The following is a 13,494-nucleotide window of genomic DNA, read 5'->3' as shown; positions in this document are numbered from 1 at the left end:
TTAAAAAATAATTGAACTTTTTAAGGGACTTAATGAAAATAGTCAAACAAGGATCAAAATCTGAGGATGGGGAAAAGGAGAGAGAAAGAGAAAGGAGAGAGGAGAGAAAGAATAATCATTTTTTTTTTTTGCCTTGATTTAAAAAGGAATTAAAATGCTGTTGTCTTAAAATACTACCTTCACTTAAATCCAACTCTGATACTTTCTTGTAGTATGAAGGTGAACTGTGGTTCAAAAATGGAAAACATATCAATGTAGAAAGGCCTTTCTCTAGTGAGTATGTCTAAATACAGCTAGCTTTCAATTAGTGTGAATAATGAATACCCCAGAAGTAGTCAGCAAATAAAAACTGCCACAATTTGAAGTTATAATGATGTAAAATATGTTAATTGGTTCTAATCCAGTGGAAATATGTAGTATGAATAATGCAACCATCTCGATTCCTTATTTGTAAATTTACAGAAGCTCATTCCTAGAGGATTGATCATGAGGTGGTGACCCTTCTTTTGACCATAGCCTTAAAAGGTAGAGGAGGAGATGGATAGATAATATCATAGTATCATGGAAACAGTGAACATGAACTTGGACAGACTTTGAGAGATAGAGGAGACTAGAAGGGCCTACTATACTATAGCCCATGATACCTTGAAGAGTCACATATGACTGAACAATCAAACAGCAAAAATTGGAATGTTATTAAACGGTCTTCTAAGGTGAGGAAGTTCTGTGATCTGAATAGACGGAATAGAATACACACACACAAAGTAATGAAGTATTAAAATGGGGAGAAATTGAATATTGTTTTCTCCAATTAACATATAGCTCCCCTAATAGATTTGTTTCAATGCAGAAAATATTTTATAAATGTTTACTTGTTACCAGCACTATGCTAGGTCCTCAGGAACCCAAGAGGAAATTCAGCACTACTGTCAAGGATCCACAATTCAAGAATTAGGGAAGAAAAAGTGAAACTGGGAGGTGAAAATTTGAATGATAATAAGCTGATTGTCATTTAACTTTTTCAGACCAGAAGAATCTCTTGCCTAAAAACATGAGGTACTTGTTGCTAGGTGTTATGAAATTTCCAGGTATCCAATTCTACTTAATTATAAAAAGATCCACTAAACTCATTTCTTTGGGGCCCTTGAAAGAAGAAAGAAATAAGTTGTGTAGATTGTGTAGTAATTTCATTATTCTGTTTGATGTCATGCTTTTTAGTAGGAGATAATAATTTCTCTTCTTAAAGATCTTAATCAAAACCAAAAATCTCCAAACTTTTTTTCCCCAAAATTAATAACATTTTAGGGAATCCCTTATAACGTTAAACAGGAGAAGCTTATGACACTGCTAGATAGTTAGATGGCTTCCTACTGAAAGTCTTTAAAACTCCAAACTTCTAGCTTTAGTTATCTCAGGTTTTCTCTGCCCTAAAAAAATAGTGTAATCTTACAGAATCATAAAATTTCAGAGTTGAGACTTATGAAGCCTTTTTGTCCAACTCATAATTGGAAAAAAAAATCCTTTTACAATATATCCAGCAAATGGTCATCTATTCTGCTTGAAGAACTCCAGTGGAGAAGGACCATTACCTCCCTTCTATTTTTGGCTAATTCAAAGTTTTAGGAATCCTTTCCTTCTTATTTAGTCATTTCAGTTGTATCCAATTCATCACAGCCCCACTTGGGGTTTTCTTGGCAAGGATACTAAAGTGGTTTGCCATTTCCTTCTCCAGCTCATTCCACAGATGAAGAAACAGAAGCAAACAGGGTGAAGTGACTTGGCTAGGGTCACACAGCTCATATGTGTCTGAGGCCAGATTTGAACTCAGGAAGATGAGTCTTCCCTCAGGCCCAGCACTTTGAGTATTCCACCTGATTACCTTTATATTAAGCCTATCTTAATCTTTCCACAACTCCCACTCATTGCTTTTGATTCTTTCCTTTAGGGCAAGAGTTGTTTCTATTTCAAATAATAAAAAGTTGGATGAGGAAATAGATATCATTTTTTTCTGATGAACTTATCTCTTCAATTTCTAGATATGTAAAGACCTATTTGTTACCAGACAAAGGCAAAATGGGCAAGAAGAAAACACTTGTGATGAAGAAAACCTTGAATCCTGTGTATAATGAGATATTGCGTGTATGTATGAACAGAATTTATAATTGCAGTAGCTGTCATTTACATAACATTCTAAGGGTTACAAAGCACTTCACCTATGCCATCCTATTTGATCCTCTCAATAATCTTTTGACATAATTATTTACAGTTGAGGAAACAGAAACTAAGTGTGGTAAAGTCATTGGTCAAGATCTTTCATAAAAGCAGTGACAGTATTTATTTCTTCTAGCAGTGAGTATACCAGACTCCTGGAGTGGGATTTGAATTCAGGTTTCCCTGATTGCTAATCCAGTGCTCTAAATCATAAATGATAATTTACATTTAAATTCATTCATTTAACAGATTTTTAAGTACATTATTACATGGCAAAGTGGCAGACTCAGTGCTAGGAGAAATAAATACTGTCACTGCTCTTATGAAAGTTAAAATCTTGAGGGGGAAGCAGCATAAACAAATCACTATAAATAAACCACATTGAATGTAATATTCAAAGCAGAATTGATTATAACTGGGAGATCTCAAAAGCTTTTTAGAGATGGCATAATTTGGAATGGACTTGAAAAGATGTGTAAGATTTCAGAGGAAGCCAAAGAATATATCCATGGGTTTCAGGGAAAAGCACAGAGAAAGGAACAGTCGGGGTCATTCTTGAACAATTCAAGTAGTTCAGTTTACTTGTGGTATAGAGCAATGCTAACAAATTCCCACAAAAATGGGGGCCACTAAACCTTACATAAGAATCCTGATGGGCTGCCTTTTGACTTAGAAAATCACATATTAATATTATCTATGTTCTATTGTATTTTTAAAATTTCATTTCATATTTCCCCATTACATTTTAATCTGATTCAGGTTGCATTCACGAATGTTGCAGACAGCAGTGTTTAACATTTCTGACATATATGTGTGAATTTAGATATTCCGGAAATATCCAGTACACATAAAACAATCAGTTTTGTGAATTAGACTTATGTGAGGGTTAATTTGTTTATAAAAAAAAAATTAAGAGAAAAAATGCCTTTGAGTTAGAGAAAAAATACACAGAATTTTATACAGGTGAAGACTTAATTGAAATGCTGGCCACTAGATTAGTGTTCTGGTGCTGTAGATTCCATTATCTTCCAGGAAGGAAACAGTCAATTTTTAACTATCCATTTGTAAATCATTTACCTTATGGAAAATATTAAATCACAGACCAACTGACATTCCTTGGCATCTCTGGACATGCCTTTGGGACACTTCCTTCTACTCCCAGCCAACAAAATAGACTAATTTAAATGGCCCAAGCAAATGCTTTAATTGGTAATTAAATCTACTAGAAAAAGAAAATAGATTTTTAAAAAATCTGATTTCCAAATCCAAGTATAAGTGGTTTGGGAATTTTTCATATCACTACTTTTCTAGAACCCTTTCTAGAGATAATTTAGAACACATTAGGTGGTTCTAAAGGATAAAGTTCTAGACTTGGAATCAGAAAGCTTGAGTTTGAATTTTGCCCCAGACCCTCACTAGCCATGTGAGCCCTGGCAATTCACTCAGCCTCTCTTGACCTCAGTTTACTTATTTGTAAAAAGGGGATAATAATAGCACATACTTCCTAGGGTTATTGTGAGATCAAGTGAGGTGATACAGAGTGTCCCCAGAAATCTTAGTGTGATTTTAATTTATCAAATTTAAGCTATTAAATGTAAACATGTTAATGTTTAAACCAATCCATTTAAGCTTTAAGCTTAAAAACTGCACTAAAACCATTGTGACATCCTCTATATATCTTTATATTACATATAAATTAGTTGTATTTTTTTTCAAGAAAATATGACTCTGGGAAGTAAAAAATTCAAATTTTCTAGTTGGAAAAAAAATTTCATCATTTTATGTGCAAAATGAAAAACAAAAAAAGTTGGGATTACCACCAAAAGGATTAACTGTTTAGGACCAGAGACCTATGGTCCTTAAAATTGCACCAATAGCTTTGTTCCCAACAGAGGCATGTGTATACATGTAAACACATTGTGTGTGTGTGTATTAAGACAAATGAAAAACCCAAGACACAGAGTTTCTGGATAATTAATAATCAATTTATTAATTAGGTTAACTGATAATAGATTGATGGCCAGGAGTTTCTCTCAGTAAGCAGAGTCATCTAATGGAGATGCTGAATGCCTTCATATATTTTTAGAAAAGGGTCCCCTACATTTCTCAGTTGTGTGTTGGGGTGGGAGGGAATTAACCCAAATTGCCTCAGCAAAAAAAAGAAAAGAGTCCCCTGGTAGTTGAAAATGAACCCTGACTGGTGAACAATTACTGAGGGAGTAGACTGTCAAATGAGTAAGTGGGCTGAGAGCCCTTAGCTTCTCCCACTGAGAAGTGGTTTGATCATGACACTCACTATCTCCAGCTATCTGGACAAAGGAATTCATCTGTGTCCAGACTGATCTGCTGGGTTTTTTCCTTCGTGAGCTAAGTCACCCTAAACTCCAGTGGAGGGACGCAGGGATGCACAGGCTTAAAGCTTTCGGGGTGGAATTTACTTAGATTAGATTCTATTTACATGCTAACTAGAAGTAAGGTCTTCCACTTTGATGAGGTCCCACCCAAGATCAAAGAGCATGTTTCTTTGAGTATTTGGGGATTCTCATCTATTAGCAATGTTCTTTAGGCATTGACTGATTTATAGGGGCTGGTCTCTAAATGAGGAAAGAGAAAAAAGCCTTAATTCTAATTTAATAATTGGATTATTAATATAATAGAAAATTATATTTTTTCAGAAAGAGTATACATACTATGATTTCTTTCTCTAGAGAGGAAAAGAATTTGTCTTTTGAGAGGAACAAATTTCAGCTACAGGGAAAAATGTATTTAGTCTAGCCTTGGAACACCAGCAAGACTTGAAATACCGTATAAGAAATTTGTTTTGAGCTGATGGCTTTTTTTCCTTCTTATCTACCATCTTTTACCTTTTGTACTTACCAACTGTGTGATTTAAGACAAATCTTTTTGCCAGTAATGATATACACTCTAATTCACCCACAAGATCATCATTTGGAGGTGTATGTGAATGGCAAAGCACAATAGAAATATAAGTTGTCATTGGTATGAAAAGATTTAAATGTTTCTAATTCTCACTTTGTTTTCTGCAGTATAAAATCGACAAACAGAGCTTGAAGAATCAAAAACTGAATGTCTCAGTCTGGCATCGGGACACTTTCAAACGCAACAGTTTCCTTGGGGAAGTAGAACTTGACCTGGAAACATGGGACTGGGACAACAAACAGAATAAACAATTGAAGTGGTACCCTTTGAACCGCAGGGTAAGTTTGGGGTTATTTATAGCATTCTGGTTTGGCAATACTTTGTGCACTACAGTGATGTTATTCAGTTGTTTCACTCTTCCTGACCCCTTTTGAGGTTTTCTTGGCAAAGATACTGGAGTGCTTTGCCTTTTCCTATTCCGATTTATTTTATAGATGAGAAAACTGGCAAATAAGGTAGTTATTTGCCCAGGGTCCCACATGTAATAAAGTGTCTGGGACCAGATCTGAACTCAGGTGGATGAGTCTTTCTGACTGTAGACCCAGTGCTCTACTCACCACACCACATAGTTGACCAATACCACCATAAAACCTGATTAATAGACACCTAGTTCATTTGCCATCGGCAATCTTTGCAGTTAGAAATTAGCGTTAATTTCTTTACTCTTATGCTTTTGATGGTAAAAAGGGGTATCTACTCTGTAGGAGCCCCTGCAGCAGTGGAAAGAGTATTGGATTTAAGTTAGAGAATCTGGCTTCAAATTTCAACTCTGTTACTTATGGCAATAAATGGTCTTTTTTAAACTTAAGTTTCCTTAGCCATAAAAGAAGGGAGTTGTACCAGATGCTCTTTTCAGCTTTTTCAAGTAATAAATTATAGTGAGTCAATATGGCAAAAATGAGTCCTTTTAGACTCTCAGTCTTTGGATGTCACACATAAAATATCTTAATGAAGAATTCCATTGAACTGACCCCAATCCCTGAAAGGATCTTCCTTCTATTTATCCAAAAAATCCCAGATAAGTGCTGTCAAGTGCAGGTTTGCCTTCCAAGATCCAGGTAGATAGGTTTAGATTCATTAGATTATGAGCTCTTCCCAAGGCAGAGATTATCTTTTGGCTTTCTCTGCATTCCCAGAATTTAACACAGTGTCTGGCACTTAGTAAGGCCTTAATATATTTATTGACTGACTGAAATATGGATTCAGCTTGAGGAATTGGCCTCCAGGTGAAGAATCAGATCTTGGCCACAGAAACTCAGGAAAGAGCCTTTGTAAGGCTTGGAGAGACAGCAAGCTATTGAATTAAAGTGATAATTAGAAATCATTGTTATTCTTGACTTTTATAGAAATGTTTTGCATAACTTCATTTGTGGTTTTTTAATTGTGGGTGGGAATAGGAGGGAGAACTTAGAACTAAAAATATATATATTAAAAACAAATATTAAAGAAAAAAGAAAAGAAATTATTGTTATTGACTTTGTTCCGTTGGCAAGATCAGCGTCCTAAGTTCCAGTCTGGACTTACCTACTTCCTAGCTTTGTGTTCCTGAGCAAGTCTCAGTTTCCTCTTCTGTAAAACAAAAATAGTACTATTTGCAATCTACTTCAAGATTTTGTAAGGATCCAATTTGCAAGGATGCAAAGTACTTTGTAAATTTTTAAATGTAAGCTATTATGTTAGTGGTTTCTCAATGCTGATTATTTACATTAACAAACATTTTTTAAATCCTTATTTTTTGCCAGATATTGTACAAAGAAAGAAAAAATAAAAAGCAAAAACAACCCTTGGCCCAAGAGCTTTATTCTTTTTTTCCAAATATACATAAAGATAATTTTCAAAATTCATTTTTGTGAGACTTTTTGTTCTAAATTTTTCTCCCTTCCTCTTTTCCTTTCTCCCCTCCCCAAGACAGCAAACAATATGATAAAGGTTAAATATGTACAATTCTTTTAAATATATTTCCATATTTGTCATGTTGTGTAAGAAAAAGCAGATCAAGAGAAAGAAAAAAGAGAAAAACAAAAGGTGAAAATATTATGCTTTGATCCATATTCAATCTCCATAATTCTCTTTCTGGATGTGATTGGCATTTTCCATCTCAAGTCTATGGGAATTGCCTTGAATCACCACATTGTGGAGAAGAGCCATGATAATTAATGACCACATAATCTTGTTGTTAGTGTGTACTATGTTCTCCTGGTTCTGCTTACTTTACTTAGGATCAGTTCATGTAAGTCTTTCCAGGCTTTTCTGAAATCATGCTGCTGATCATTTTTTATAGAACAATCATATTCCATAACATTCATATACTACAACTTATTCAGCCATTCTCCAACTGATGGACATCCACTTGGTTTCAATTTCTTGCTGCTACAAAAAGGGCTGCTACAAACATTTTTGCACATGTAGATCTTTTTCCCTCTTGTATGATTTCTTTGGGATATAAGCCCAGTAGTGAGACTGCTGGATCAAAGGGTATGCACAGTTTTATAGCCTTCTGAGCATAGTTCCAAATTGAAGAACTTCTGTTATGATGGGTATAACAAAAATCTGAACATTCAAGATAAGAGAATAAATGGAAAGTGGCCTTGGAGGAGAATGGCATTTTAATTGAGGCAGATTAGAAAAATTCTCTTTAGTATAAATTGAAATAAGTCTTCAAGAAATGCAGAGAGTCTAAGATTAGAAAGGTAGGAGGGAGATAATTCCAGCCATGGGGAATAGCCAGTGTGGAGGAATGGTGATGGGAGATGATGTGTTCTGTACAGGGTTCACTTAAAGACTTTCTGAAAAGGATGAAACTTTAATTTATATAGATCCAGTTATTTAAAAATTAACCTCTAATTTTAGTTTATTCTAATTATTACTGACTCTCTTCTATTAAGATAAATTAATGAGTTGAGTTTTTGTCAAGGCTACATTGTATTTTTGCCATTCTCTTTTCCTGACTTATAGAAACTGTGGGCTATAAGGAGAACTTTGTGTGCTGGGTGATGGATAGGGCTGAACTACCTTCATGTCAGTGGCAAAAGTTTTCACTGTCATAAAAGCAAGAAATGGGGGGGGGTTTGCAAGTCTACTCTGGGTCCAGCCACCTTAAGAATATAGACTTAGAGGTATTTAATTATATTTACCCAGATGTTAGGTGGTAGGCAACAGGAGATGGGATTCTCTCCTTGATATTATGAGTGATTTTAAATTTAGTGCATCTGTGCACGTGACTTGCCTTTTTCAGATACTGGAGGGGATGGATTTGGACCTCTAACCTTGTATCAAAGTAGAAAGCCCTATGGTTTACATCTCACCTTAGGTGAATTACAGATAAGCTATTTATTGGTTGTCACAAATGTTTATTAATTTCTAGACAGCACCAGTTGCCCTTGAAGCAGAAAACAGAGGTGAAATGAAATTAGCCCTCCAGTACGTCCCAGAGCCATTCTCAGGTATGTTGTTTCGTCCCTGATGGTTCTCTTGATTGGATTCATTCTAGCCCTCACCTTCACTCTTCACATTTCTACTACTTGTTTTAGCATCATCTTCCACAGGGGACCAAATCACTATTGAATGCTAAACTTACCTATGAAGTAAGGTTACTGGTTATCAGATATAGTGACCATCTCTGTTTCATAATTAAACCTTATTGGGGATATTTTATTTCTTGGATATGGTTAGGTGCTGTTATCCAAGGTTACTTAATATACATTAATATTTCAGATAATAGAAGGGATGCGTTCTCTTCTGTGGTGACCAGAAGTAGTAATGATGTAGGTTCCATAGGGTAAAATTTCATTTTCTTTAAATATTCATTAAGCACCTGCCATATGTAAGGCACTGGGGTTACAGAGATAGAAATTGCTTGATCCTTTTATTAAGGCTCTAGTCAAGGGAATTTGACTAAAGCAAGAGCTTTGAACTAGATAAGGTCCAAGGTCTCTACAGTTATGTGGGTCATCTCGTCATAGCTCTGTCTTTCCTCACATCTATGACTATTCATTTTGCTCTGTCTTTCCTCACATCTATGACTATTCATTTTCACTTTGTTCATCTTAACACATTATTCCAGCACTTCAGACTCTCTTTAGGTCCTAATTCTTATATCCTGTATGTTAGTTCTCTAGAATCACAGCAACTACAAATTCTCTTGTGCTGAAACTCAGAAGCCATCTCATCCAACCTGTATCTACCTGACAAGAATACTGTCTTCAAACAACAATCTTGCACAAGAAGTGGTCACTCAGTTATTTTTAGTAAGGGGAAGTCTCCTCCATCACCTCTACCATTTCCCAACTGTTCCATTTCCAGTTAAGTCTAATCTTAGGAAGGTTTTCCCGGCATCAAGGCTAAACCTGCATCTCTTTGCCATCTAAAAATTTGTTCCTCAGTCTGCTCTTTGTGTCCATCCTTCTCTTATTGCATAGTCCTACATATATCTGAAGACAACTTTCTCGTCTTCTCTTATCCAGGCCAAATTCTCTCATTTTTCTCCATCAGTTTTTATCTTCAATCTCTTCACCCTTCCTGCTCGCTCTCTTTAATTAACCAGTACCCTGAAAATGTGATGGCCAAATCTGAGTGCTCTTTTCCAGATATAGGCTGACTAGGCGTAGGAGAATACTTCCTTCATTTAGAAGATTGTACATCACTCCTTCCCAAATAAGATCATATTGGGTTTCCCAACCACAATAACATTCTGTTAACTAATATAAACCAGTGTCCCCTAAAAACTCCTAGAACTACTTCTCGGTATGACTTCCCTATTTTATGCATATAAAGGTTGACATTAAAATGACTACTATTAATACTGAAGTATTAGATTTTATAATAATACCTGTTAAATTTCATCAAATTCAGTTTAGCACAATGTTCTATCTTGCCACTATCTTTTTTAGATCCTGACTCTCATCTTTTATTCCAGGTATCTCCATCTTTATGGCATCTACAAATTTGGTAGACATGCCATTTATGCCTTTTTCCAGTCTTTGATAAAATATTAAGTCACGTAGATTCAAACGTAGATATGTTATTAGAGATTCCATTCCAAGGTGACATCTTCATTAATGACTTTTTTGGGTTCCATTCATTCTACCAGCTCCAAGTCCACTTAAGAATATTAAAATCTAATCCACGTCATCTTACATATAATTACAAGATAAATTGTCAGATATTTTGCTGAAATCTTCTCCAGCCTTGTGTCATCTCGAAATTTCATAATCATCTTGTCTATATCTTAATCCATTTCTTTATAAATGAAAATGTTGATCATTAAGGGTTTTATTTTGCAATTAGAATTATGTAGTAAGTCATCCAGATATGTACCCTTTAGGTACATAGATACAAAATTCAGCCATTAAGTAGCTAGGAAAAAATGTCACTGAATCTTTGCTAATACTTCTCATCTTAACAAAGATCACAAGAATAGGACTTCCATGAAGATGGCTTGACTACCATCAGGCTTAGAATATTGTTCCTAAATGGTGGTTAGATGAAAAAGAAAACACTGAAATGCATGAAAATGAGAGCTTTCTGAGATAATTAGACACTAGGACCTTTTCTTCTAAAAATAAAGGAAGCATCTTTATTAACAAAGTCCCCCTAGACTTTGTAGTGCTTTTCCAGTAAGAAGAAACACATCTTCCTAGGGTACTAAAGTATACCTCAATCCCCCATTTCATCCCTCTCTGCCTATAACACATAAACCATGCCCAGGAGGGCAGAGAAGTTAAGATATATTTCATTACTTCCATGCTCCTGGGGGGCTTATATGTGTCCTACCCAGCATGCAGAAGGGCAGTACTTTCTCTCCTTTCCATTTGGACAGCCTTCAGGCTATTTATTTCTCATCCCTCTTGCTTACTACATGACTAGCCCACCTACTTTTCAAACCATACATGTGTTTGATATATCACAAGTAGTTCAGTTTTTCTAATAGTTTATCAATTCATGGATTATTGAACAAGATATTTACATTTAGAGTACCATCACTTAAATTAATGTTTTGATTGTCTAGAGGCTATTTGGTTCTCAATAATATGGTCTTCACAGTCCCCTACTGACCACTGGTTTCCACTTGGTTATTCATGAACCACTTAGAGATTTGAGATTGTAGTCCAAGGGGCTTGTGCTAAAAACATTCTTGGATGGCACCTTAATCAGTAAAAAATTTCAAAATGTCATGAGTAATATTAAGTTATCTTTGGATTTCATAAAACCTTTAGTTGTTGTTGTAAGGGGTTCATAGAATGAAAAAAAAATGTTGGGAACCACTAAGCTACTTTGTCACAGTCGCTGCAGAGAGCCACATAGCAACAAGGGCCATTAAATTTTTTTTTCCTTGGAGTATTCCAATATATTTTATGTCTTATGTTATATATAATATGCAATTGTATAAATGTAAATAATAAATAACATAATATAATTATCCTTGAGAATAGGAACTCTTTATCACTTTGTCTTTATATTCCCGGTGCCCTGTGTATAGTTATTTATTTATTTATTATTTTATTAAATCTTTGTGGGGTTGGATCAGAATGATAACCTCATTGCTGGGGCCAGATTGGAGAAGGACTGGATGACTTTATTAAGATTGTGAATTCAGGGAGAGATCACTGTATTTGGACTAAAGTAGATACTGTACCTGTGAGCCACTATCAGAAGCATTTTTCTGATATTTCTGAGTGTGAACTTTCTCCCATTTGACTGTTGCAGGTAAAAAGCTTGCTACAACTGGAGAAGTGCACATTTGGGTGAAAGAGTGCATTGACCTCCCCCATCTCCGGGGCAGCCACCTGAATTCTTTTGTCAAATGGTAATGATGTCACCTTCAGAGTTGCCTTGCTCTTAGGGCTGTGGTAGAACAGGTTTGGGTAGCCAGCCTTAATTTTTTACATGATGATCTTGACCATTAAACAAATTTACTTTTGAGAGGTAGTGAAGTGTGTACACACAGGGCTTTATTTAGCACCAGAGTTGGCAACAGAGAAGGTAATTTGGCAAATAATTCTCACTAGCACTTTCCTATACAACCATATAGGATTATATGTCAATGATCTCCCTTTATTTGTGGGCAGTTTTTTATTGTCCCCTTAATATACTTGCAGGCCTGCCTTGTCAGCCCTACTACTGTGCATTTGGGGAAGATAAATACATTTGACTATTAGCTTAAGTAAAGTATCATGGAAATATGGGGTGTAGTTGGGGGGAGCCATCCAACTGATTCGAGGCTACCAAACTGCCACTCTGCCAATACCTAGCATAGTACCCAACCCCATTGTAGGCCTGTAATAAATGCTTGTTGATTGATTTTTGTAAACTATTGACTCCCTCTTCTTTCATAGATTATTAAAAAGTAACTATATTTTCCTTTTTAGAAGCATCATAATTGCTGCTTGTCTAACATTGTCCCCCCAGTCCTATAGCCTATATTGAACTACATAAGTGCATTGTAAATAGAGTACAAATATATTGATTTATGAAATGTGACTCCACATATTATTTCTCTTCAAAGTACCATCCTGCCAGATACAAGTAGGAAAAGTCGTCAGAAGACAAGAGCTGTAGGAAAAACAAACAATCCTATCTTCAACCACACCATGGTCTATGATGGTTTTAGGCCTGGAGATTTAAAAGAAGCCTGTGTAGAGCTGACAGTCTGGGACCACCACAAATTAACCAATCAGTTTTTGGGAGGACTCCGAATAGGCTTTGGAACAGGTATGACTTCTTACATTTTTTCAGTTTAACATGAAGCAAAAACTACAGTGAGCTCATGATTTATCAAAATTCATTTTTTAAAATTTTATTTTCTATTTTTATTTTTGAACATTTTAATGAAAATTCCTTTTTCTTTTCCTGTACCTTCTTGCCTTACATTGAGAAAGCAAAAAAACCCAAATCCCCTGGTACAAATATGTGTAGTCATGCAAAATGAATTCTCAAGTTAGTTTGTCAAAATATAAATAAGAGTGTCTTTATATTATTACTGTTGGTGCACAAATTGTTCTATTGGTTCTTTATTTCATTTTACATCTGTTTATATAAACTTCCCAGGTTTCTTTGAAACATGCCCTTTATTATTTCTTGTGACACAATAGTGTTCCACCACATACATATATCATGAGTTGTTTAAGCATTCCTCAATTGATGAGCAGACCCTTATTTTCCAATTCTTTGCCACCATAAAAAAAAAGCTGCTATAAGTATTTTTATACATATGGGTCCTTTTCTGCTTTCTGTGATCTCTTTGGGGTATAGAGTTAGGAGTGCTAAGGATCAAAAGGTATACACAATTTAATCCTTTTGGGAACATATTCCAAATTGCTTTTTAGAATAACCAGATCAGTTCAC

The 13,494-nt window shown here is 35.3% G+C and overlaps 1 protein-coding gene across 1 annotated transcript in view; it reads left to right on the top strand.

The window, feature by feature from the left end:
* SYTL2 (synaptotagmin like 2) overlaps positions 1-13,494 on the top strand; it is a 151,104-nt gene that overhangs the window by 133,865 nt on the left and 3,745 nt on the right. Inside the window, 5 exon segments of the mRNA XM_051987261.1 lie at positions 2,037-2,139; positions 5,259-5,429; positions 8,516-8,594; positions 11,857-11,956; positions 12,656-12,861. Coding sequence (XP_051843221.1) covers positions 2,037-2,139; positions 5,259-5,429; positions 8,516-8,594; positions 11,857-11,956; positions 12,656-12,861 — 659 coding nt within the window.

Source organism: Antechinus flavipes, chromosome 3, assembly GCF_016432865.1.
Source record: "Antechinus flavipes isolate AdamAnt ecotype Samford, QLD, Australia chromosome 3, AdamAnt_v2, whole genome shotgun sequence".
In the NCBI taxonomy this organism is placed as follows: Eukaryota; Metazoa; Chordata; class Mammalia; order Dasyuromorphia; family Dasyuridae; genus Antechinus; species Antechinus flavipes.
This window is presented reverse-complemented; position numbering and strand designations above follow the sequence as displayed.